This window comes from Vulpes lagopus, chromosome 15 (genome assembly GCF_018345385.1).
Source record: "Vulpes lagopus strain Blue_001 chromosome 15, ASM1834538v1, whole genome shotgun sequence".
Classification (NCBI taxonomy): Eukaryota; Metazoa; Chordata; class Mammalia; order Carnivora; family Canidae; genus Vulpes; species Vulpes lagopus.
The window spans coordinates 21,693,616-21,717,682 of record NC_054838.1 but is presented as its reverse complement, the minus strand read 5'-3'; the positions used below and the strand labels follow the sequence as shown (position 1 = coordinate 21,717,682).

Genomic DNA, 24,067 nt, shown 5'->3' with positions numbered 1-24,067 from the left:
CAAAGGGATACATGCACCCCAATGTTGCATTATCAACAATAGCCAATCTATGGAAAGAGGCCAAATGTCCACCAACTGATGAGTGGATAGAGAAGAGGTGGTATAAAAATACAATAAAATGTTACTCAGCCATCAGAAAGATGGTAATCTTGTCATTTGCAATGACATAGATGGAACTAGAATGTATTATGCTAAGCAAAATAAATCAGTCAGAGAAAGATAAATACCATATGGTTTCACTCATATGTGGAATTTAAGAAACAAAACAGATGAACATAGGGAAAAGGAAGGAAATATTAAATGAGATAAAAACAGATAAAGGTAAACTATTACTTGATAGACTTAAGGGTAGAGAACAAACTAAAGGTTGCTGGAGAGGAGGTGGGTGGAAGGATGGGCTAAATAGGTGGTGGGCATTAAAGAGGGCACTTACTGTGATGATCACAGGGTGTTATATGTAAGTGATGAACTAAATTCTACTCTTGAAACCAATATTACACTATATGTTAACTAAATTGAATTTAAATTAAAAATGGGAAAATAGTAAAAAATGCAAATTAAATAAAAGGAAGGACATGGTGAAGATAAAATTAGAATTGAAATGAATAAATAGTGCCAATAGCAGTCTTACCTTGAATAGATTTCATTTTTTTTCATAGCTGTTGTTTGCAAAATATATGCCTTTAAGTTTGTACATATTGAAGTGAAACACACAATGAACACATAGATTTCAACTTGTCTCCATTCCTAGGAAGTAAAAGTATTTTCTCCATGAGTATAACTATTTAGCAGTTTACCACTGGGATTTATCACGATGATTCAGAAAAAAAAAATCTGTGCCACACTCTTTTGCATTACCTTATTTTTTATACCATAGATGATAAGGTTGACTGCAGATGGTACCAGGAGGTATATGGTAGACAGAAGAATGTGGGTCAGTGGAGCTAAATGTCCAAAATGGTAGCTGAAGAAGGAGTAGAAGTTAAGAGTATAAAACTCAGGGCAGCCTGGGTCGCTCAGTGGTTTAGCACCGCCTTCAGTCCAGGTCGAGACCCTGGAGACCCGGGATGGAGTCCTATGTCCGGCTTCCTGCATGAAGCCTGCTTCTCCCTCTGCCTGTGTCTCTGCCTCTCTCTCTGAGTCTCTCATGAATAAATAAATAAAATCTTTTAAAAAAAGAGTATAAAACTCAGGAAGAACAAAATATGAGCTGTATATGTATCAAATGTTTCAACAGTGACTCCTTTTGATGTAGACAAAAATGGCCTGGAAAATAAAGATATAGGATGAGGAAAATAACATGTCAAATCCCTGTATGTAAAACTATAAGGAGACCATATGTTTTATTGACTTGGATGTCTTCTGCACCTAGCTTGATCACAGCCATGTTGGTAGTTACACTGGAATAGAAAATATGTAGTCTTTTGATTAAAACTGGAAAAATATCAACAAGTACTATTGCTCGAATTTCCACAAACAGCACCATAGTAACCAGGATGAAAATGTGTGAGGATGGATGTGTGCCTCAGTGGATCACAGATGGCAACATAGCGGTCAAAGGCCATGGCCAACAGGATGCCAGATTCCATGCCCTGCAAGGAATGGATGAAGAAAAGCTGGGCTAAGCAAGCATCAAAAGCCACGGAGCAGGAGCCAAACCAGAAGATGGCCACCATCTTGGGAGCAATCGCTACACAGAGTCCTATGTCAGTGGCTGCCAGCGCTGCCAGGAAGATGTACATGGGTTGATTCAAGCTGCATTCTGGAGGGATGATAATCAGTAAAATGATGATACAGAGAAGCACCACCAGGCACACTACAAAGAAGGAAAACACAATCCAAAATGGCACACACTCTAGTCCAGGGATCCCAGTTAGCATCACTGTTGTGGGGTCCAGATATGACAAGTTAATGGATGCCATGGAAGTTAGTGATTTCTCTTCACCACTAATTCTCATTCCTGCAGAAAGAAAATGGGTGGGAATGAAAAGGAAATAGACCCCATCACTATCATTCAGACATATTGAACCCTGAAGAAATAAAAGCTTTGGATGACAGTTTGGCCAGACTATTGAGAGGTTTTATGCTATATACTAACATGGCAGTAGCAAGCAATCCTAGGAAACCTCTACTAGAGTCATATGTGAACAGGAAGAATGTCAGGATTTCTGACTTATTCTTTATGAAAATGGAAACCATGAGTCTGCATACTCTGGCCTTTTACATTTCCCATGACCTTTAAGCTGGGCTGCTTGAAACACCATCTTTAGGCTTTCTTTATTTATTTATTTATAGATACTGGTTCAGTTTTGCTGCAAAATGCTGCAGATTTGCATTTCAAATTTGCAAATGCAGATCCCCTCTGGGCATCCTGTAGTCCTAGAAGTTCTCCACTTCTGTTGCCCCGTGTGGGTGAGTAGGTAGCTTAAGAGAACCTGCACTCTCAGTTGATAATAGTACCTGTCCCAGGGAATAGGTTATGTATACCTGAGTCTGTGGCATTGGTTCCCAAATGGAGATTGAGAGTTTAGCTGTCTTACATTCACTCAAGCTATCATAAAAATATTGAACAAGTCACCGTTTGACAGGGCATTGAGTGTGGCCCTTCAAGGAGATTTGAAGAAGATGGTCTGTATTCAAAGGCAGCTAGGGATGATTAGTTCTCTGAAAGAATTAAGTTCACTTAAGTTCAAAGTGGATTTTTTTTAGTAGAATAGGAAGAGTGGAATATGGAGGATATTTTTTACAGAGGAGCTTAGGAAATTAAAAAAAAAAGAATAGAGAGAAACATTTTAATAAGATTAACACTAAAAATAGGATAGAATGTAGTCAGAAGCAGAACTTAGCCAGTTTAGAGATATCATACTGTTGGATGAGCATGATGTTTTCTTTCCAGAAGTTAAATGTCAGTGTATCATTTTATAAAATTGCATATCCTCTGGTTTCCACAATGGGGATCCTATTTTTTCTTAATAATTTTACACTATACTATGACTCAGTATTAAGATTCTATAGTCTGCACTATACTATGATAATTAGCTGTGGTTTGAATCCTGAATCACTTTTGACTATAATGACCAACTTTCAATACCTCCCTAGTTTTATACTCTTTATAGAATGACCTGAGATCTCTTTAATGGAGTCCAAATTTCATATTTAAGAAATTTATTTTTGTTTCTTAGTGGTGTCCTTTCATTAATCATTCTCTAATATCTAATATTTAAACCAGTTCCCATTTTACTCATCTTTCCACATCAAAACACTGAAATCACTCCCAAAAGGGACTTCCTCTAAACTGGCCATATCCATATACCCTGGAAAAGGGAGCCTTTTTCATATAGCAGTGGAAGTCTCTGTTTCTCCCTGGGGACAATCTCTTGAGAACGGTCATATAAACAACCATTTCATGGTCACTTAAGGCACATGAGTGAAAGTATCAAAGAATTTTGATGCAATAATTCTTACATTAATAAAGAATAATTGGTAGATGGGTGCTGAGATCTCTTTGCTTATGGGCCTGCAACAATATGAGTGAATAGACTATAGTCAAATAGACATGTTATGGATTACAGCAATAAATATTGTGAAAACTAATTTCTCTTGATGTTTGTAGGTTATATTTGGAAGTAAGTGGTGGAAGAAATGATGGACTATGTGGAGGATGTTGCCAATAGATGTGAATGTGAGTTGACAGAATGATAGAAACTAAGAAAAAAAGAAATCTCAAAATCTGAATAAATTAATAGCTCCTAAATATCAGGCTGACATTGTAAAGGTGAAAAATAAATATCATACTTAGCTGCATCCACTTAATGATAATGCCTTTATCATATCATTTACCTTTTATGAAATCCTGCTAAATTATACACCTGCTTATACACCTGATAGTTTACCCATCTGTAAATTAACAACAATTACCTCACTTACCCTGGTGCTAAAGGAGATCATATATAAAACACAACTGATGGTTATAAAACCACTGATGGTTCAGTGGTTGGCACAGTCCACATATGTTCTACAGCAGTTTATGAAAAGACTGATTATTTTGTCAAGACATAAACAAGCTACACAATATTTATAAGACAAGAAAAAAAACCACACAGAAGTGTAAACTCATTGATAATAGAAATGAAAATATTGTCAAAGAGGAGGATTCCAGAGCTAAAGAGCTTCCTTCCATCTTCCTGTATATAACTTGACCATAGCCAAAATAAGAAGGTGATGTCCTAACTACTTTGTAGATTTGTATGCAGTTAAAAAATATCACGATTTTTACAAAATTTTCTAACAATTACTCTTTTACAGACTTTATGAGTTAGTAGGAATAAAACGAGATGAGTCCAATGCATCTGAATTACATTAGATACAACTATTATGAAAAACAACAAAGGGACGGATTTGATGAAGCTTACCTTTCAAAATAACCTAAATGCTATCATAAAAGGGATTGGCTCGGTCTTAGTTACTGAGTAGAAGAGAAAGAAAGATTTTAATAAATAATCTCTGGCAGAGGCAAGAGGTCAGAAAGGAGGTCAAGGTATCTTTTCCTCCATCATAAAAAGGATTAAGGTGGTGTTTAAATGGATCAGACACTAAAGCTTTTCATGGCCTACAATTTTCCTGTTTCTCCTCCTTTCCGTATCACTCAAACAGCCCACATCTCCACAGACATAGGTGGTTGATTATCTCATCCTTTCTTATTTTCAGTGAACCTGAGAACATTAAGGTTAATAGGCATCCAGGTTACTAGAATCCAGAATCATAAAAACCACTTTGATGTATCACAAATTATTAGAGGGCCATAAATAAGAGAAAATTGAACTGAATTATCTTCAAAACTCCTTCAAAACTATATTATATTAGATTTACATTCATCTATCCTCCAATTCTCCTTTTGTTGATGAAAAGTTCTAATCAGAGAATGGAAATAACATGGCAATGGATAGAAAAATTAATGACCAAAGCAGGAGTGGAAAAAGTTAATCTATCCATTCTCTCTTAAAATAAAACCCATTACAGCCCCTTATTCACTCCCAGTTCCTAAACTGTAGGGGCAGAACTTCACCTGGATAGAGCTGAGGGCTGATTTGCCATGTGAATAGGTGAGTTGCATTTTTGTTCTCACCAACATTTCCAGCAGAGGTAGATAGTAAAGGAAAGGTTACTAGGCTTTCCTGGGTGCTTGGGCTGATCCCAGAGCATCATTACCTTCCTGATCCCCAGAATGTCATTATCTTTCTGATCCCCAAGCTTCCTTCGTGAGTTGGACTGGCCCTGCAACATAAGGTCAGAGAGTTTTCTGAATTCTAGAAGGAAGAAGTCTGCCTGGATGGAGAATTGGGAACTCTCTGATCTTGGGTTAGGTTTAGAGAAATTTAAGCATGAGCTCATGAGGAGTGAAGTCACTAGAATGTGAGAAATAAAGTATAATTATGTTTTCCATCCTCTGTTACCTGACAGGACCTATAGATGAAGTAGTATAGCAATTACTATTGTGCTGATCAATATTATAGTAATCTTGCTCCACTCCACCTCCTCCCTCTTTTTCCCACTACTATTGCATTTTACTCCTGTTTCTCCTTCACCTCCTCCTCTTCTTCCCTTTCCTCCTATGAAGAAGGTTACTACTGTTGCCGAATATTTTATAGTAATTTTTAGCTTTTTGTTTTGTTTTGTTAAAGGTTTTATTTATTTACTCATGAGAGACACAGAGAGAGGCAGCGACACAGGCAGAGGGAGATGCAGGCTCCGTGCAAGGAGCCCAACATGGGACTTGATCTCGGGATCACACTCTGGGCTGAAGGCGCCGCTAAACAGCTGAGCCACCCAGGCTGCCCTAATTTTTAGCTTTAAATGAACTTTAGGCACTTCTGTTTTCAAAGACAACATTCTCCAAGCTTCCCTGGGTCATTGGGGTATTTAATAAATCATTCTCTTTTCTCTTTTTTGAATAGAGTGGGCACTAACTTCAATGACAACATTTCTACTGTGTCAAAACCCCCAGATTAAAAGCTTTATAGGTTATTGTTAGTAATAGGTTATCCCTTTCAGAAATGGCAGATATTTCATTTTTTAAAAATTTTTTACTTATTTATTCATGAGAGAAACAGAGAGAGAGAGAGGCAGAGACACAGGCAGAGGGAGAAGCAGGCTCCATGCAAGGAGCCCGATGTGGGACTCAATGCCGGGACTCCAGGATCACGCCCTGGGCGGAAGGCCGGCGCTCAACCACTGAGCCACCCAGGGACGCCCAATGGCAGGTATTTTAAATACTGGCTGCTTTCCAACCCAGAGTTTTAGTTAAGTCACCGAACATAGAAAATTATTGATTAATTGATTGCAACGTGAATGTGGCAAACTGCCTTTCTCTAACAAGCCTGCAGGTTACTGGCTTTTAGAAGTCAGTGGCCAAAATGCAAGGATTTCCACCTAGATATTTTTTATCTGAGTGAGGCTCAACTGTCTGACACTCCCCATTAATATTAGTATTATTCTACCAATTACGTTATAAATATTACTTGCATTCTTTACTTCTTTTTAGGATGAAAAACCTAATTATTTTCTCTCATATCTGCTTGGGTTTTACAATCTAGACAATGAAGTTCATCACAAAATGAACAATAGTATGCATATTGGCCATGGTCCTATAGATGTGTGAGGGAAGCCTCCAGCCAACCTGGTACAGCATCATGGCTATGAAGTACAGGACCACAGAAAATTGTTGGAGAATGCAGGTGTAAGAGTCTTAACCAGCCATCAGGAGACACAATACCTGGTACAAGTTACAGGATCAGTATATAAACCAAAAAATATAAAGTACCTATATGACTCACCCATCCCTCCCCCACGCCCCCAAAAAAACCAAGGAATCTGATTTAAAAATTGTCAGAAGACCTGATATTTTTCCAAAGAATACATACAGATGGTCACCAGACCTGAGAAAAGATGCTTAATATCACTAATCATTGAGAAAATGCAAATTAAAAGGACAGTGAGCTATCTACCTATACCTGTTAGAATGGCTAAAATCAAAAGGACAAGAAACCATAAGTGTTTGGTGAGGATGCAGAGAAAAAGGAACTCTCATACACTGTCAGTGGGAATTTAAATTGGTACAGCCACTGGAAAACAGTATACAGTTTCCGAGAGAGAGAGAGAGAGAGACAGACAGACAGACAGAAACCTTATAATCCAATAATTCTACTATTATTTATCCAAAGAAAACCAAAACAACTAAGTTTAAAAGATATATGCACCCCTATGTTTATTGTAGGATTATTTGCAAATAGCTAAGATAGAGACATTTAGTCCATTGAAAGACAATTGGATAAGGAAAAGATGGTATGTATATACAACGGAATATTAGCCTTAAGAAAGGATGAGATGGTGCCATTTGAGACAACATAAATGGACCTAAAGGGTATTATGCTAAGTGAAACAAGTCAGACTGAGGAAGACAAATACCATATGAAAACTCATATACGCAATCTTAAAAAAAAGGAAATAAATAAACCAAAAAAAAAAGCAGAACCAGACTATAAATATAGAAAACAAACTGATGGTTGGCAGAGGAGAGGGGAGTAGTGGGATGGGCAAAATGGGGAGGAGGAGATACAGACTTCTGTTATGGAATGACTAAGTCATGAGAATAATAGGCACAGTATTAGAAGTATAGTCAATATTGTGATAGCATTGTTTGGTGACGGATGATAGCTACACTTATGGTGAGTCTAGCATTATGTATAAACTTGTTAAAAAATAATAATAAAAAATAAAATAAACTTGTTGAATTGCTGTGTTGTACAGATAAAACTAATGTAGCCCTACATGTCAACTATAAATTAAATAAAATGTTCACATAGTTTCAAAGTACCTTGAGGAAAAAAATTGGTTAAACTTTCATTGTGAAAGTGACATTGGTCCTGTGTAAGGAACACTCTAGGCAGACAATGGTTACTCCCTGGAAGTATTCAGTGTATATCCTCACACCTTCAAGTATCTGGAGAAGCAGTTTCCTCCTTAAAATGGATCATATCCTGTTATGAATATGGGACTCTGACCTCATAATTAGGAGAAATTTCCTTCCATGACTGATATTTTAGCCTGGCTGGGTCTCCATGGATACAAAGCAGCTTCTGAGCTCTCCCTGAGCTCTCACTGGGAAGCCAGTGGCTGAAGACAATGTTCTTCCTTAAAGAGAACACATCTCTTGAGAAGCGGAAATACTTTTACAGCAAAGAAACTGTTGCTCTAAATTTTTCTTTTTTTAAGATTTTATTATTTATTTATTCATGAGAGAGAGAGAGAGAGGCAGAGACATAGACAGAGGGAGAACCAGGTTCCCCGCAGGGAGCCGGATGCAGGACTCCATCCTGGGACCCCAGGATCACACCCTGAGCCGAAGGCAGATGCTCAACCACTGAGCCACTCAGGTGTCCCTCCAAATTTTTCATTACTGAATCACTTTTCAGTCTCAATTTCTTGTCAAATACTGATGTGGAAAAGATTCTCAGTGTCATGGAAAATCAATAGAACGCTGAATACATGAGATCATGCATGAAGGCAATATTAAATAAAGTTTGGACTTAAAAAGAAAGCAAGGAAGATCAACACTTAAGAATTTATCTAGAAGGCCCTCAGTATTTTTGAGAACGTAAAGAGATACAGAGCCAGATTAGAGGCAGTTAGCATGTCCAGGAAGAGGTACCTGGGAACGCTTGCCTGTTGGATACCATCATGATGACCATGTTGTGTACCATTGAACAGAAGGGAATGGTGATTCCAATGTACACAGACTCCAGTTCAATGATGCCTGTTACCAAAAAGGGGAAAATATGGAGTTTGTACTACTGAGAGGAAACATGACTTCAGGGCTATCTGACTTGCTTGGAGTGAAATGCAATGTCTGGAGCAGTTATTTCATTCAATATATGATTTTATAATCTAGAAGTAAATATTTGGATCATGAATGACCACTAGTCTCACTAATACTTTTCCCTTCAACTAACCCTGACTGTATGGATCATAGAAGGTAAATCATTTCCTAGAGCATAACTTATTTAAATCTAGACTAAAGGAATGTGTGTTTATATTGATTGTTTTCCTGAAATAACATGGATTCAGTTATTTTAAGTCTCCATTTTATTAACTTCATTTTAAAATTGGTCTTTTAAGTATTTTAATAGACTATTTTCAAATAGTTTTAGATTTAGAGAAAAATTGAGAATATAGATAATTTCCATATATCCCTCATGCACAGTGAAATTTGTTACAATCAATCAGCCAGTATTAATATATTAATTAAAATTTAAAATTACTCATGGCTCTTTGCTTTTTATTTAATGTATTTTTTCTCTTACAGGCTCTCATCCAGAACAACACATCTCAACCAAACACATGTTTGGTCACCAAACCATAAGCAATTATTTTGTTACTTGCCATGTCTCTTTAGTCTCTTGGCTGTTTGTCAAACCTGTTTTTGTGGACTTTAGTATTTTTGAAGATCAATGGTGAGGAATATTGTGAAATGGGTATCTATAGGAACTTGTTTGATTCTGCCCTCATGATGAGAGTGGGGTTATGGATTATTTTAGGGGGAGATTATAGATATAAGGTGTCACATTCATCACATCATATGACGGATATATATTTTTGTCATGTTTTCTGTTGATATTAATCTGGATCACTTCACTGCTGGTTTTTGACAGGTTTCTTTGTTGCTACCACTTTACAAACACTGTTCATGCTAAGTATTTTAATGTTCTTTTACATTAAATGAATACTTTTCAGTACTCAATATAAGACATTGTAATACAATTTTGATAGACTTGTTTCTCTCTTTAAAACACTCTTCCAGTTGGATTCATGGACATCATACTTCCCTAATACTATTATTGCTTCCTTTTCAGGCTATTTTTGGGGATTCAACTGTATCTTATTTTAATGTCCAAGGTTTTTAGCATATTATATTATTTTATTTACTTAGTTAAGTCATCCACCCTCATGATCTCAAACACCATGTTTGTAGCCATGATTTGCAAATTCACTATCCAGCTACACTCTTCTCATCAGCTACTTGAAACATATATCAAACCCCCAGCTGGATATGTCTCATTAAATGAACTTTGGGAAGGGACACCTGAATGGCTTAGTTAAGTGTCTGACTCATTTTAGCTCATGTCATGATCTTAGGGTCATGAGATTAAGTCATGAGTTGAGCTCCTCACTCTGTGTGGAGCCTGCTTAACATTCTCTCTCTCCCTCTCTCTCTCTGCTCTTCCCCCACTAAAAAAATGTACCTTAGGCAGATCACATAAATAAAAAAAAAATATTTCTAAAACAAATCCCATTCACCCACACCTTCCTTATAATAGGACATGGCTATAGGACATCTGTAGTTACTCATTCCAAAAGCCGCTCTTATTCCTCACAGTCAATCAATCACCAGTCTTATGATCCCATCTATTAAATATATATTATATGCACCCACTTCTTGAAACTCCTTGACTGGACCCTTGTTCAATCGCTACAGTATCCTTTTGTTAGGACTTTTATCTAGTCTTCTGCCATCAACACTTGTCCTCATCTATTTGGTAGCAGGTTTGATGTTCTTACCATAAATATTTCATCATTTCACCATTCTAATTGCAATAAATTAGTATTTTCATATTGCCCTAAGGATTAAATCAAAATCTCATCTTTTCTAATCTTGGATCTGTCTACTATTCAATTTTTATACCTGAATTTCACAGTCATTTATTCACCCATTTTTCATACAGTCTGGTGTATTCAGAGTTTTGTTTTTCTCTTTATTTTGCCGGAAAATTGCTTCTCTTATATTCCTCAGGTTATTTGTCCTCAGTTTTCAAGCCTCAATTGCATATTGCTTTCTCAGAGGTATCATTACTCAATTCCTCTGTACTAGACTGCAGTGCCCTGGCAGGGTGTCAGTGCACTCTTCATTTCTGAATGACATTTAACAGAATAGTTACTATAGATATATACTTAATAATTTTTGTCTATGTCACCTATTATACTGAAGGAAAATTATTCTTTTTTTGCCCTCCTTGCTTTCCTGTACCTTAGCTGTGCCTAGCACTGTGTCTGAACAGACACCATGGGAGACACCTACAAAACTCAATAGTTTCAATGGGTATTTATCAAGGTTTCAGAGATATCTCAAACTCAATGTGTTCAACATAGACCCCACTATCTTGTCACATAGACAATACTCCTTGTCACTATCTCATTGGACAACATACCATCAATTTGATTTCATAAACCAGAAATTTGAGCATCAACTGTGAAACTACTTTGGTTACCAAACCATAGGCAGTTATTCAGTGTGCTCGTATCCTAAATATTATCATCTACCTTGTTGTATTTTGGTTCTTACAATCATTGTTTTAAGAAGTGACCCGTCAGGCCTCAATAGTGCTATTGTGGTAGTTTCTAAACTGTCTTCTTATAGATTTCATAAAAAAATTAAAATGCTGTGAAGAGGGATCCCTGGGTGGCTCAGCAGTTTAGCACCTGCCTTCGGCTCAGGGTCTGATCCTGGAATTCCGGGATCGAGTCTTACATTGGGTCCCTGCATGGAGCCTGCTTCTCCCTCTGCCTGTGTATCTGCCTCTCTCTCTATGTGTGACTCTCATGAATAAATAAATAAAATCTTTTAAAAAATAAAAATAAAATTCTATGAAGAAATCCTAGATATAAAATTGTACAAAACAATGTAAAATGAAAAATTTATAAGCAATAAGGTTATATCTTTATCACACGAAGAGACTGAAAGAAATAAATCTTTGGTATACACATTTTTATCTCAAAATTCTTTAATGGACTTTCATTAGTCATTAATGGGGAAAAATAAATACAGAAATTCTTACTGATAGCATCCAAAGGTTCTACTACATTTTCAGGGAAAACCACTTCTTCATCCTGCCCCGGATCTGCTGGGTCTTTACACTGTAAATGATGGGATTCATCAGGGGTGGGAAAAGAATATAGATATTGCCCATAAGGACATGAACAGAAGGTGAGAGATGCTTTCCAAAGCGGTGCACCATGGTGAGGCCAATGATGGGGATGTAAAAGACCAGGACAGCACAGATGTGGGACACACAGGTCTGCAAGGACTTGAGCCTCTCCTCCTGGGATGCAATCGCCAGCACTGTGTGCAAGATGAGAACGTAGGAGATGAGAATGAGCACAGCATCCAACAGCAAGGTACAAATCACCAGAGCCAGGGCATAGAAGCTGTTGAAGCGGATGTCAGAGCAGGCCAGCCGGAGTAGGTCCTGGTGCAGGCAGAAAGAGTGGGAGAGGATGTGGGGGCGGCAGTAATGGAAGAACTTCAGGCGAATGATGACCGGGAGAATGGACAAAGCAGCCCTCATCAGAATGGTCACCATGAAATGAATGACTCTACTGTTGGTCAGGATGGATGTGTAGCGCAGAGGATTGCAGATTGCAGTGAAGCGATCAAAGGCCATGGCAAGAAGGACTCCAGACTCTGTGCAGGACAGTCCATGGATGAAGTAAGTCTGTGAAATGCAAGTATCCAGAACAACCTCTTTGCTGAGCCCCCACAAGACCCCCAGCACCGTGTGCACTGTGGACAGCCCCATGCACAGGTCGGTGAGGGCCAGCATGGCCAGGAAGTAGAACATGGGCTGGTGCAGGCTCGGCTCAGTCCTGATCACGTGCAGCACCAGGCAGTTTCCCAGAAAGACCATAGCATAGACAAAAGAAAAGGGAATTGAAAACCAGGGGTAGTACTGGTCTAGGCCAGGGAAGCCAGTGAGAATGAATATGGAGGAATTGACAATGGAAGCAGAAGAAGCAGGCATGCTTATGTGAGGGTAATTTTCAAGATAAGATTGATACTTACTAACAAGTTTTGTCAAATTGTCTACTGTGTGTGAGAACAGTGGAGTATAATCCAGCTATACTCACATTGTAGCCCAGGTAAAACTAATTGCAGCATCGCATGGAAGGTCCACTCTGCAGGAGAAGCTACAGCACAAGATGACTTCACAGAGAAGCTCCTTGAGAGTAGGTGGTTGGTTGTAGAAGCAAATCAATGTCCTGACCGCTTTAGGCAAATTAGAATATTAAGTTCATTAAGTCCCTCTGAGCGAGCCACTTGTAGGACGCCCAGCAAATGACAGTAGCAAAAGCTAGTGACTAAGCCTCTTAATGCTGTGTTGTTGCCAGTGCTCATGGCACAGGGGGTCAGAATGCTCATATTTATGGGAAATAATAAAGAAGATTGGGTGGGCCAAGTGGACTTGGGCTCCCGGGAGGCCAGTTTTCCCTCATGGTGGCTGATGCAAATGATTCCACTTGGTCAATGTAGGCTAGAAGTTTCCTGGGATTGAGAGGAAGGGGTAAATGACTGCATTTTCTGGAGTCCACAAATCTTTTTAGGGAGGGATGCTCACTGCGTTGAGTAAAATTTCAATATGTACTCAGAAGGAGAAGTCGAGTATCATACATCCAAGAAGAAATGATAGTATCAGAATTCTAAAGAATTTTAGTATCTGTTTCTGTCTGAAATCAACAAAAAAGTTTATATAAGGCCTATTTGCCCCCTAATTTCCTTTCTATTGTTGACTGAATTCCTTAGTAAAGTAAATATTTCTCCCTTTTCAGAACACCTGAGAAATGTGTGTCCTTTTTGACAAGCATAAAATAAAGAACCATATTTTAAAAGATTTTGAAGAAAATGCCTTAAATATGACACACAATATATTGCTTAAAGCATTCACTTAATTATTAGTAGGATAAAGTTAGTTATGCACTCATGTATGAAATACTTGAAATATCGTCTTATCTTCATCTGTTCGTAATTAAGTGCTGTATGTGAAATTATAGGTAACAATTTACTAAGATTTCATTTTTTCACCACAGAGATGTTTTCAATAAGTATGTTATATGGGAAAGTTCTAAGTGGAACACAAAGTGTTTTTTTTTTTTTTCTGAAGCATTTGAGAATAAATTTCCTACCTTGTAATCCTTTACCTCCCAAATTTTTAGTGTATGTTTTCTACAAACAAGGACATTCTCCTATGTAACCATAATACAAACATCATCATAAGATTAATATTGTCACGTTACTACCATTGAATTTTCAGAGTCCACACAACTTTTCTCCACTGTACCATTAATATGATTTGTAGTTTAAAAAAAAAAAAAGACTCTGGTTCAGAATCATGTGTGTGCATTAGTACCCCTATCCTGAATTCTTGCCAGTGGCTTTTGAATTGGAGTTACATAAGTTACCCTTGTACAGTTTGCTTATTCCTTTTCTTTTTCTTTCTCTCAGTTTCCTAGGATTTTGCTACTATGACTTCCCGCATTTGAGATACTTGTCAAATTTGTACCTTATTTAAAATAACATCTCTGTGGCTTCTAATACTCTCTCTAGCTCTTTCAAGGAAAACTCAAGAAGACTGATTACCTCCTTATTTACTAACTAGGAGAGTACTTGTTAATGTTTCCTCTTCCTTCTTTGTGCCTTTCTTCCTATGATCAGTAGCCCTGAAGATATTGGCTCCTTCCTAATCTTCCTGGAAAGAACTGGCTGGGGACACCTGTATGCAGGTGTGTATATGAGGGAATATCCCAATATGTGCCCCATTTAAACATGTATGCTGCTATGAGTTTGTGGATATGGAATTATGCTTGCCATACAATGTAACTTCAGTAAGAGGATGACTGTATTATGTTTTGTCTCTTCAAAAAAAAACATACTGTGGGCTCCCTGCATGGAGACTGCTTTTCCCTCTGCCTCTGTCTCTGTCTGTGTGTGTGTGGTGTCTCATGAATAAGTAGAATATTTAAAAGGAACATACTGAACCTTTCCTTAATGACATAAATCTCATCTCTCTGCCTTCTGCTTTCAGCTCTAATAATGACGAAGAACCCAGAATTTTATAATACATGGCAAAGAGATCCATGTTGAAATTAGATTTGCAGTCATGATTAGTAACAATTTGAATTTTGAACATCATTTTCATGTCTTCCCTACTGCCCAGGTTTCTGATAGAAGAATAATAGTTGATGAGAATATTTTTCAGCACCGAAGAGAGAAAATATGCCTTTAGACCAGGCATGACTTTGCAATACGAGAAAAAGACAATTCTGGATCACAATCTATCTTCTACCCTTTGTATCTACATCTAAATCTACAACATATATATGTATATCATCAAACTAGTTATATAAACAATACTTAACTCAGTAGCAAGGCAATTTGGGGAGTGGCACATTCATTCAACCACTCATTCATTTATTAGCTATTGTACACAATATCAGTGTAGAAGCAATAGATAGAGTTGATAATATCTCTGTTGTCTAGGAAGTTACAATGAAGCATGGAATACAATGTGAAATAAATATACAACTAAATACATCTAAACAGTCTAACCATGAAAACAATGTACTAACATTTTTAAGTTTTTAAATACTTGTAATGATACAGTGAAATGCCAAACTTAGAATACTACCTATATAATACACACACACACACATATATATATATAGTACCCATAATTATATATAATATTTATCAAGGAAGATATATATGAATCAAGGAGGATCATAAGGGATCCCTGGGTGGCGCAGCTGTTTGGCGCCTGCCTTTGGCCCAGGGCGCGATCCTGGAGACCGGGGATCGAATCCCACGTCAGGCTCCCTGCATGGAGCCTGTGTCTCTGCCTCTCTCTCTCTCTGTGTGACTATCATGAATAAATAAATAACATCTTTTTTTTAAATAAAAAAGGAGGATCATAAATAAAACGAGTGGAAAGACTTAGAAAAGTTATGTAGGGGTTTCAAAATATTACAACTCAGGATAGATGTTTTTTGCCACTACTCCCATTAAAACTACTTCGAAAATATTCGACCAATTTCCATCCTCCTTTTAGGTCTGATACTGGGCTGTGAGAGCAATCTCTGCATCCTTTACAGTTTTTCTGCAGTTCCATGTCTTCTCATTTTCTCACTGTCTTCTTGTCTTTATGTCCCCTAGAGATCTATGCTTATCACTGGTTGTATTATTTCTATGGGAAAGACACATGGCTGTTTTATTTTGTTTGCTATTCTCCAGAACCAAGTAAAGGGTTGTCCATGTATGATTTCCTGGTGAATCAGCTGAAAGGTTGAACTATAGAATTAGTATGGGTCTTGCTGCTAACTATAAAATTAGTATGGGTCTTACTGCTAAACTGTGATTCCAACAATGGAATCTATGTTCATTATTTAACAGTATACATTGACCATGTAATTTTACTTCATAAAATCCTTCCAAGTTTATCTTTTGTCCTAGGATGATGTCTGATCATTTGACTCTGGCCTACAAACTGAACAAGTGTACCTTTTCAGTGTTCATTTCTCTACTCTTTATAGCCTACTCTCAACTCTGGTCATTTAAATGGAAATTCAAGATACCTATGCAAGAGAGGTGGCTCACTGTATTGTACCTGATTTTTTTTAAGCCTGTTTTGTCTCCGTGCCACATTGTTCTGGAGGTGGGGTGGCATATCTGTCTTGGGTATCCATTCTGTTTAACTCCTTATCTCCAAAAATGAACCCAGTGCCTGCCAGATAGTTGGGGAAGGAAGGAAGGAATGATCTCTAGCATTCCTACAGTAGAGATGAAAATGCCCCTTCTTATGACTTCCATTCTACTATACCATAATTTTCAAGACATCTTGCCTAGAGTGAACTGCTGTTGAAGGTAGATAAAGAAGAAGGAAACATGGAGAGTTAGAGGGCAGAATTGCTATAATTTAGACAAAGAAAGCCTGGCAGAGATAGAGATGCAAATAGACATATTAAAAAAATTCACTGGAATGGTTCATTTATTGGTTTGGCATTATCATAATGATTTACTATTATTGAATAAGAAGTTTGAGATTTTGCAGTACTAGGATATTAAATATTTAGCAAGGATATCTTCTATAATATGTTACACAAATATATGACTTTAAGTTGATAACATCCTTGAAGCTTAGCAGAATGTTACAGTGTTATTGCACACTGCTCTTTAGTGATTAATAATATCCCAAGAGTCTATCAAGGAGTATGGGACTAATTTGTCACTGGACTATTTCACTTTTACTTTCTTTTTTTAATAATTATCATTGTGTTTTTTTTCTTCCCTGGATGTTCTCAGGTCACTAGTTTTAGCCCTCCTCTCTCCCTGTAATGCACTATGCTAAAAGATGATGGTTCTCTTCACCAAATACATCTCATACTGCTACATATATGCAGATTACATCAAGGTGATATACATTAAAAAAGAACTAATCTTTAATAACAAAGTTGAGTCATGCAATTTTATAAGTTTCAAGTTATTACATTTTTAAGCTACAGACTATGCTTTCAAGGTTGATAAATTGATGATTTAGAAATAATGGATTTTAATCTCAATAACCTTGAGTTTGGGCAGTTCCGGTGGCCCAGAGGTTTAGCACCGCCTTCAGCCCAGGGCATGATCCTGGACACCTAGAATGGAGTCCCATGTCAGGCTCCCTGCATCGAGCCTGATTCTCCCTCTGCCTGTGGCTCTGCAAACCTTGAGTTTATTGACCAAGGCTAATCCTTTTTTTTTTTTTTTTTTTTTTTTGCAAGAGGAAAGAGACTGTCATTTTACTGTCCTTCTACCAAAATTTTCTCCTACACCAATATTTTCCAGGGACTTTCCCCAGTCTTAGCTTGGCTGATTTGAGGGGCAGAGAATCAATCCACTCATGGATTCAAGTACATCTACATCAAGATGTATTTAAGAAGAGGAGATGTGCAGTGGGTTTCCAGCCTCCCCTAATTACACATTCTATTTTTGGTCTCTCTTGTAGTAGTACATTTGGAGAAGGTTACTAGGAAACTATCTAGGTCTCTAGAAGTAGTACACTTAGAGATCTCTAGGAATCTATACTTCTCAGTGGCTCCTAAATAATGCCTTAGACACAGCTCATTTGCCTTTCTAGACATCCACTCTACTGATATTCACAGCTTCACCAGGAAATGTGTGGGTACCATCCTCAACACATGACTGTTTCTTCTTTACTTCCCCAATCCCATGGTACTGAGTCACCTCCCAGAATATCAAAGCTGAGAATCTGTCTCTCCACTGCAGGAGTTCAGTGGCACGAGTTCCCAATGGAGAGGAACTTTACAGCAACCTGGGCAATGCCCTAAAAGCCTTTCCCTTGGGAAACACCAAAGGTTCTCTCCAGGGATTAGCGGAAGGCATGGCCAAACAAGTCTTGCAGCGGCCTGTAGAAAGACTCTTTCATGACTGAGAAATGTTGGGTCCTGTCCCAGTGTGAGTTCTTCGGGTTCTGAATGCTCTGTCCTAGGCTGAGGCAAGTCTCAAGTGCATGGGAAAAAGAGAACCTTTAAAGAGTTCTCTCATTCTGAACTCTGGAACTGACCACTTAGAGCTCAAACTAGGAAAAACTCTGTGTTAGAACAAATCTTTGAGACTGGGAGGGCTTTCCAGACAGTGTGTCAGGATAAAGTGAGGCACAATCACTAGACACAGCAAGACGGACATTAAATGCTGCAAGACTATAAGTGTTTTTGCATTTCTGAAATTTACCATCTAAAGCAGAAGCTAGAGAAATATGAAAGGACAGGATTTGTGTGCCATGCTAAGAAATTTCAACCCTCATGTAAATGGTATCCTATAGCATTTCTCCTTCTGTGTCTGACACATTTCACTAGCAAAATGTTCTCCAGATTCATCCATATTCTCACAAAGTTTGGATTACCTCCTTTTGAAAGTGGAATTAAGGGTGCCCAAGTGGGTCAATCAGTTGAATATCCAACTCTTGATCTCAGCTCAGGTCTTGATCTCAGGATTTTGAGTTCAGGCCACACATTGGGCTCTACACTGGGCATGGAGCCTAGTTAAAAAACAAAAAACAAAAAACTTAAAGGTGGAAGAATATTTCATTATATGTGTATGCTTTAATTTGTTTAGCCATTTGTCTGTGGATGAAATGAGCACTCAGGTTGCTCCCCTGTCTTGGCTCTTGTGAATATTACTGCAGTGAACATGAGAGTGCAGGTATCACTGTTTTCATTTCCTTTAAGTAATACCCAGATGTGGGATTGCTGGATCATCTGGTCATTCTATTTTTAACTTTTAAAGAACCTCCATACTGTTTCCCATAGCTGCTACACTAATTTACATTTCCACCCGCAGTCAAGAACAGTTTCCTTTTCTCCTTATCCTCACTAACACTTGTTATTTTGTTTTCTCTTTTACAATAGCCATCCTAACAGGTGTGAAGTGATACTTTATTGTGATTTGGAGTTTTGATTTACATTTCCCTGATGATTACTCATTGCACACCTTTTCATATATCCTGTGAACATATGTGTGTCTTCTTTGGATAAATTTCCATTCAAAATTCACCTTTTAAGGTGAATTTATTTAATGAAATCTGTCTTGAATCCCCCTCAACAGTTATAGCTCGAGTTCAGTGGTCCATCTCATTTTCCCATGACACCAGTGGAGGATTTTCAATTTCCATTTTCCTATATTTACTAACTTTCTCAACTTAGAAAAAATCGTATTCCATTTTGTAGCCACTGTCCGTATGACCCACCTTGGAACGAGAATATGTAGATGGCTTTGATGATCTTGGATGAATTTGTTCTCCTCCACAGTTTTATTACCTTCTTAACGAGAGAATTAATGCATAAGATAGTAGCCCAGGGAGTCAGTACCCCTCCTGGAGATGCAAAGTTTTCTCAACACAGACTGCCTCCAGTATGTATGCGATGCTTTATCACAATTATGTGTCATTCAATATTCAGGTGTATCTGCAGATTTGAAGATACAGTGAAACAAAACCGGCATGAAAAAATATGCCAAGGGCACCTGGGTGGCTCAGTGTGTTATAGATGAGAAACAAAGAAAGATATCCTCGTAGCTCTGGAAAAGGGAAGGGACGGGAACCGTTGTGAAATATACCCAGAGGCCCCTCCGTAACAGAAGCTGACCAAGACTGCCAGAACCTGATCCCAATTGGAGGATGGGGAAGTCACCTCCTCTCAGCTCCCAAAGCCTTCCAGTCATCCAAGAGGGAATAGTGTCACAAGTCAGTAGACTGGGATGCTCTGCAGTCAGAGAAGGAAAAAGGAGCCTGTGGGGCAGGAGTGCAAAACCTTTGTAGGTCCTTGTAAAGGTCACAGCTCTGAGAACCAGACACAGTATAATCTCGGATGCACTAAGATTTAATTCGAAGATTATTGTGTGCTTCCCTCTTCCAGAACCCATATCTTACCAGCAACACAACAGTGTTCTAATAAAATATCAATTCCCATGATTCTGTAAACACTGTGTGTCATGAGCTTTCCATTGATTTTCTAAATTTACATGATGCTTACCAGATCCCATTTAAGTCATTGCTGCATAATCTGACATGCTCCTTTCCCTCTTTAAAACACAGTTTGCTTGAAATCATTGACATCATATGCCCCTAATATTGTTATTGCATCCTTTTCAGACTCTCTGGCAATTCAACTCTACCCTATTTTAATGTTGAAGTTTTTTAAAGCATATTTATGCTATATCCTAAACTTGATCAAGTCAACCCCCCTCATGATCTCAAATACCATATTTATTACCACCATCACTCCCAAATTCATCATCTGAGTCTACTGTTCTCACCAGACCCCTGACAACTTATATCAGATTCAAAGCTTGACGTCTTCCCTTAAATGTCTCTTGGGCAGATCAAATAAATAAAAAATAATATTTTTAAAACAAATCCCATTCACCCACATCTTCTTTATCTCAGTACATGGCTATAGGTTCTCTGTAGTTTCTCATTCCAAAAATCTAAACATGATGCACCTCCTATTCTTTATCCCTCATAATCAGTCTCCAACTTTGTGATCCCACGTCTTAAGTGTATCTTATATGCACCCACTGTTTGCAACTCCCTGAGCTGACCCTTGCTCACCCACTACTATATCTTTTTATTAAGACACTTTTTTGTATACCTGAAACTAATATAACACTGTCTGTTAACTATGATAGAATTAAAATAAAATAGTTTAATTTAAAAAATCTTCTTTATTTCATCTGCTGTCAACTCTTGTCCTCATCTTTTCAGTAGCAGGACTGATACTGTTAGCATATATGTTTGATCATTATAACATTCTGATTATAGTTCATTAATAGTTGCATATTGCCCTAAGGATTAAAACTAAATAAAAATATCATCTTTCCTAACATTGTTCCTGTCTACTTTTCAATGTTTATGCCTGAATTTCATAGTCACTTGTTCACCTGCTTTTCATACAAAGGGATTCTAAACTTTTTTTTTCTTTTCAGTTTGCCTAAACATTCCTTATTTTTTACATTCCTCTGTACTTCCTCTCAATCTTCAAGCCTCAAGTACATATTATGTTCTAAGAGGAGTTGCTACCCAAATCCTCTGTAGTAGATTTGAGTTCCCTGGCAGGCTGTCAGTGCACTCTTTATTTCTGACTATTGCTATTTATTAGAGTTTCTAATGTAGAGGTATGTTTAATAATTTTTGTCTATTTCCCATGTTATACTGAAGGTAAAGTATTTTTTATGCTCTCCTTGTTTTCCTGTAACTTAGCAGTGCCTAGCACTGAGTCTGAAACACCAGAAGTACTTAGTCAATATTTCAATGGTTATTTATCAATGTTCCATAGATAACTAAAATTCAGTATGTTCAACATAGGTTCCACTATCTCCATGTGTAAACAATACTCTTCCTTTGTCACAGTCTCTTTGAAAGACATTCCATCAACATAATTTAATAAACCAGAAACTTGAGCATCAACTAGGAAACTACTCTCTGTTCACCAAGGCACAGGCAGTTATTAGGTGTGCTCATAGATCCTAAATATCACCATGTCCCTTATCTTATTTCCATTTTCACAATCATTGCTCTAAAAGAGCAATCATCAGTCGTCAATCATACTCTTGCAGTAGTTTGTAAACTCTTCTCTATAGACTTTATAAAGAATATAAATGGCACAAAGAAAGCCTAATGATAGAATAGCCATAAAAAGTGTAAGGTGAAAAATTTGTATGCAAGAGGTTCACATCATCAAAGCATGGAAACTAATTAATTATATAGTCTTAGAGTAGTTTCAGGTATACAACAAAATGATTCAATAATAAAAAAAGAATAAAATCTTTGGAATAGAAGGATTATATATCTTTTTATTCCACAAGCCCTTTAATAAATTTGTATTAAATCTCTAATAGGGAAAAAGTAATAGAGTGGGAGGAAGACTCAATATCATACATTTGCTTGCCTCTCACCTCACCCCTAGGAAGAAGAAAAAGTCCAGAATCACTATATTATAATATTTTGCTATATGGATTGTTACTTGAGTAATCTAAACAATAGACATGCTCTCAGAATTTTAGGTAGATGTGTGTATAAATGGAATGAAAATATTAATGAACTGAGGGCCATAGTCTTCGTATGGCAACCATGCTTTAAGAACATGTCAATAAGATGCAAAGATAGGTATTCTCATGTCCATGACAGATATATTACCCTACAGCAGACTTTCAGAGCCTCTGGAATGTGTATTAGGAAAACTCAGTTCTATTTTGCCTCTTGCATTAGAAAGCCTCTTAAGTTCTTTAATATTAAAATCCTCATTAAATAACAAAATGCTATAGAAATTATTATTCAGATTGCAAGCTGTTGCACTCATGGGAAGTAGCATTACTTTTTTGCCCTTAAAACATTCTAACTAATAAAATCCAAAGGTTCTACTACATTTTCAGGGAAAACCACTTCTTCATCCTGCCCCGGATCTGCTGGGTCTTTACACTGTAAATGATGGGATTCATCAGGGGTGGGAAAAGAATATAGATATTGCCCATAAGGACATGAACAGAAGGTGAGAGATGCTTTCCAAAGCGGTGCACCATGGTGAGGCCAATGATGGGGATGTAAAAGACCAGGACAGCACAGATGTGGGACACACAGGTCTGCAAGGACTTGAGCCTCTCCTCCTGGGATGCAATCGCCAGCACTGTGTGCAAGATGAGAACGTAGGAGATGAGAATGAGCACAGCATCCAACAGCAAGGCACAAATCACCAGAGCCAGGGCATAGAAGCTGTTGAAGCGGATGTCAGAGCAGGCCAGCCGGAGTAGGTCCTGGTGCAGGCAGAAAGAGTGGGAGAGGATGTGGGGGCGGCAGTAATGGAAGAACTTCAGGCGAATGATGACCGGGAGAATGGACAAAGCAGCCCTCATCAGAATGGTCACCATGAAATGAATGACTCTACTGTTGGTCAGGATGGATGTGTAGCGCAGAGGATTGCAGATTGCAGTGAAGCGATCAAAGGCCATGGCAAGAAGGACTCCAGACTCTATGAAGGACAGACCATGGATGAAGTAAGTTTGGGCAATGCAGGCATCCTGACTGACTTCTTGATTGAGCCCCCACAAGACCCCCAGCACCGTGTGCACTGTGGACAGCCCCATGCACAGGTCGGTGAGGGCCAGCATGGCCAGGAAGTAGAACATGGGCTGGTGCAGGCTCGGCTCAGTCCTGATCACGTGCAGCACCAGGCAGTTTCCCAGAAAGACCATAGCATAGACAAAAGAAAAGGGAATTGAAAACCAGGGGTAGTACTGGTCTAGGCCAGGGAAGCCAGTGAGAATGAATATGGAGGAATTGATAATGGAAGCAGAAGAAGCAGACATGCTAATGTGAAGGTGATTTTCAAGATAAGATTGATACTTACTAACAAGTTTTGTCAAATTGTCTACTGTGTGTGAGAACAGTGGAGTATAATCCAGCTACTCACATTGTAGCCCAGGTAAAACTAATTGCAGCATCGCATGGAAGGTCCACTCTGCAGGAGAAGCTACAGCACAAGATGACTTCACAGAGAAGCTCCTTGAGAGTAGGTGGTCGGTTGTAGAAGCAAATCAATGTCCTGACCACTTTAGGCAAATTAGAACATTAAGTTCATTCACTTTAAGTCCCTCTGAGCAAGCCACTTGTAGGACGCCCAGCAAATGACAGTGGCA

The 24,067-nt window shown here is 38.1% G+C and overlaps 2 protein-coding genes and 1 pseudogene across 2 annotated transcripts; all 3 read right to left on the bottom strand.

The window, feature by feature from the left end:
- Window positions 1-819: 819 nt before the first annotated feature.
- LOC121476149 lies at window positions 820-1,922 on the bottom strand (annotated as a pseudogene).
- A 9,987-nt stretch (window positions 1,923-11,909) lies between these two features.
- On the bottom strand, window positions 11,910-12,851 carry LOC121476147 (olfactory receptor 51V1-like). Its single transcript, XM_041729884.1, has one exon. It carries the CDS (start codon window positions 12,849-12,851, stop codon window positions 11,910-11,912), a length of 942 nt encoding a protein of 313 aa, XP_041585818.1.
- A 9,944-nt stretch (window positions 12,852-22,795) lies between these two features.
- LOC121476146 (olfactory receptor 51V1-like) lies at window positions 22,796-23,737 on the bottom strand. The gene has a single exon (XM_041729883.1). The coding sequence runs from the start codon at window positions 23,735-23,737 to the stop codon at window positions 22,796-22,798; it is 942 nt and encodes a 313-aa protein (XP_041585817.1).
- Window positions 23,738-24,067: the final 330 nt, after the last annotated feature.

Excerpts from the sequence above, each read along its gene's own strand:
- LOC121476147 (XM_041729884.1), bottom strand. The coding sequence starts at position 12,851 with ATGCCTGCTTCTTCTGCTTCCATTGTCAATTCCTCCATATTCATTCTC.
- LOC121476146 (XM_041729883.1), bottom strand. The coding sequence starts at position 23,737 with ATGTCTGCTTCTTCTGCTTCCATTATCAATTCCTCCATATTCATTCTC.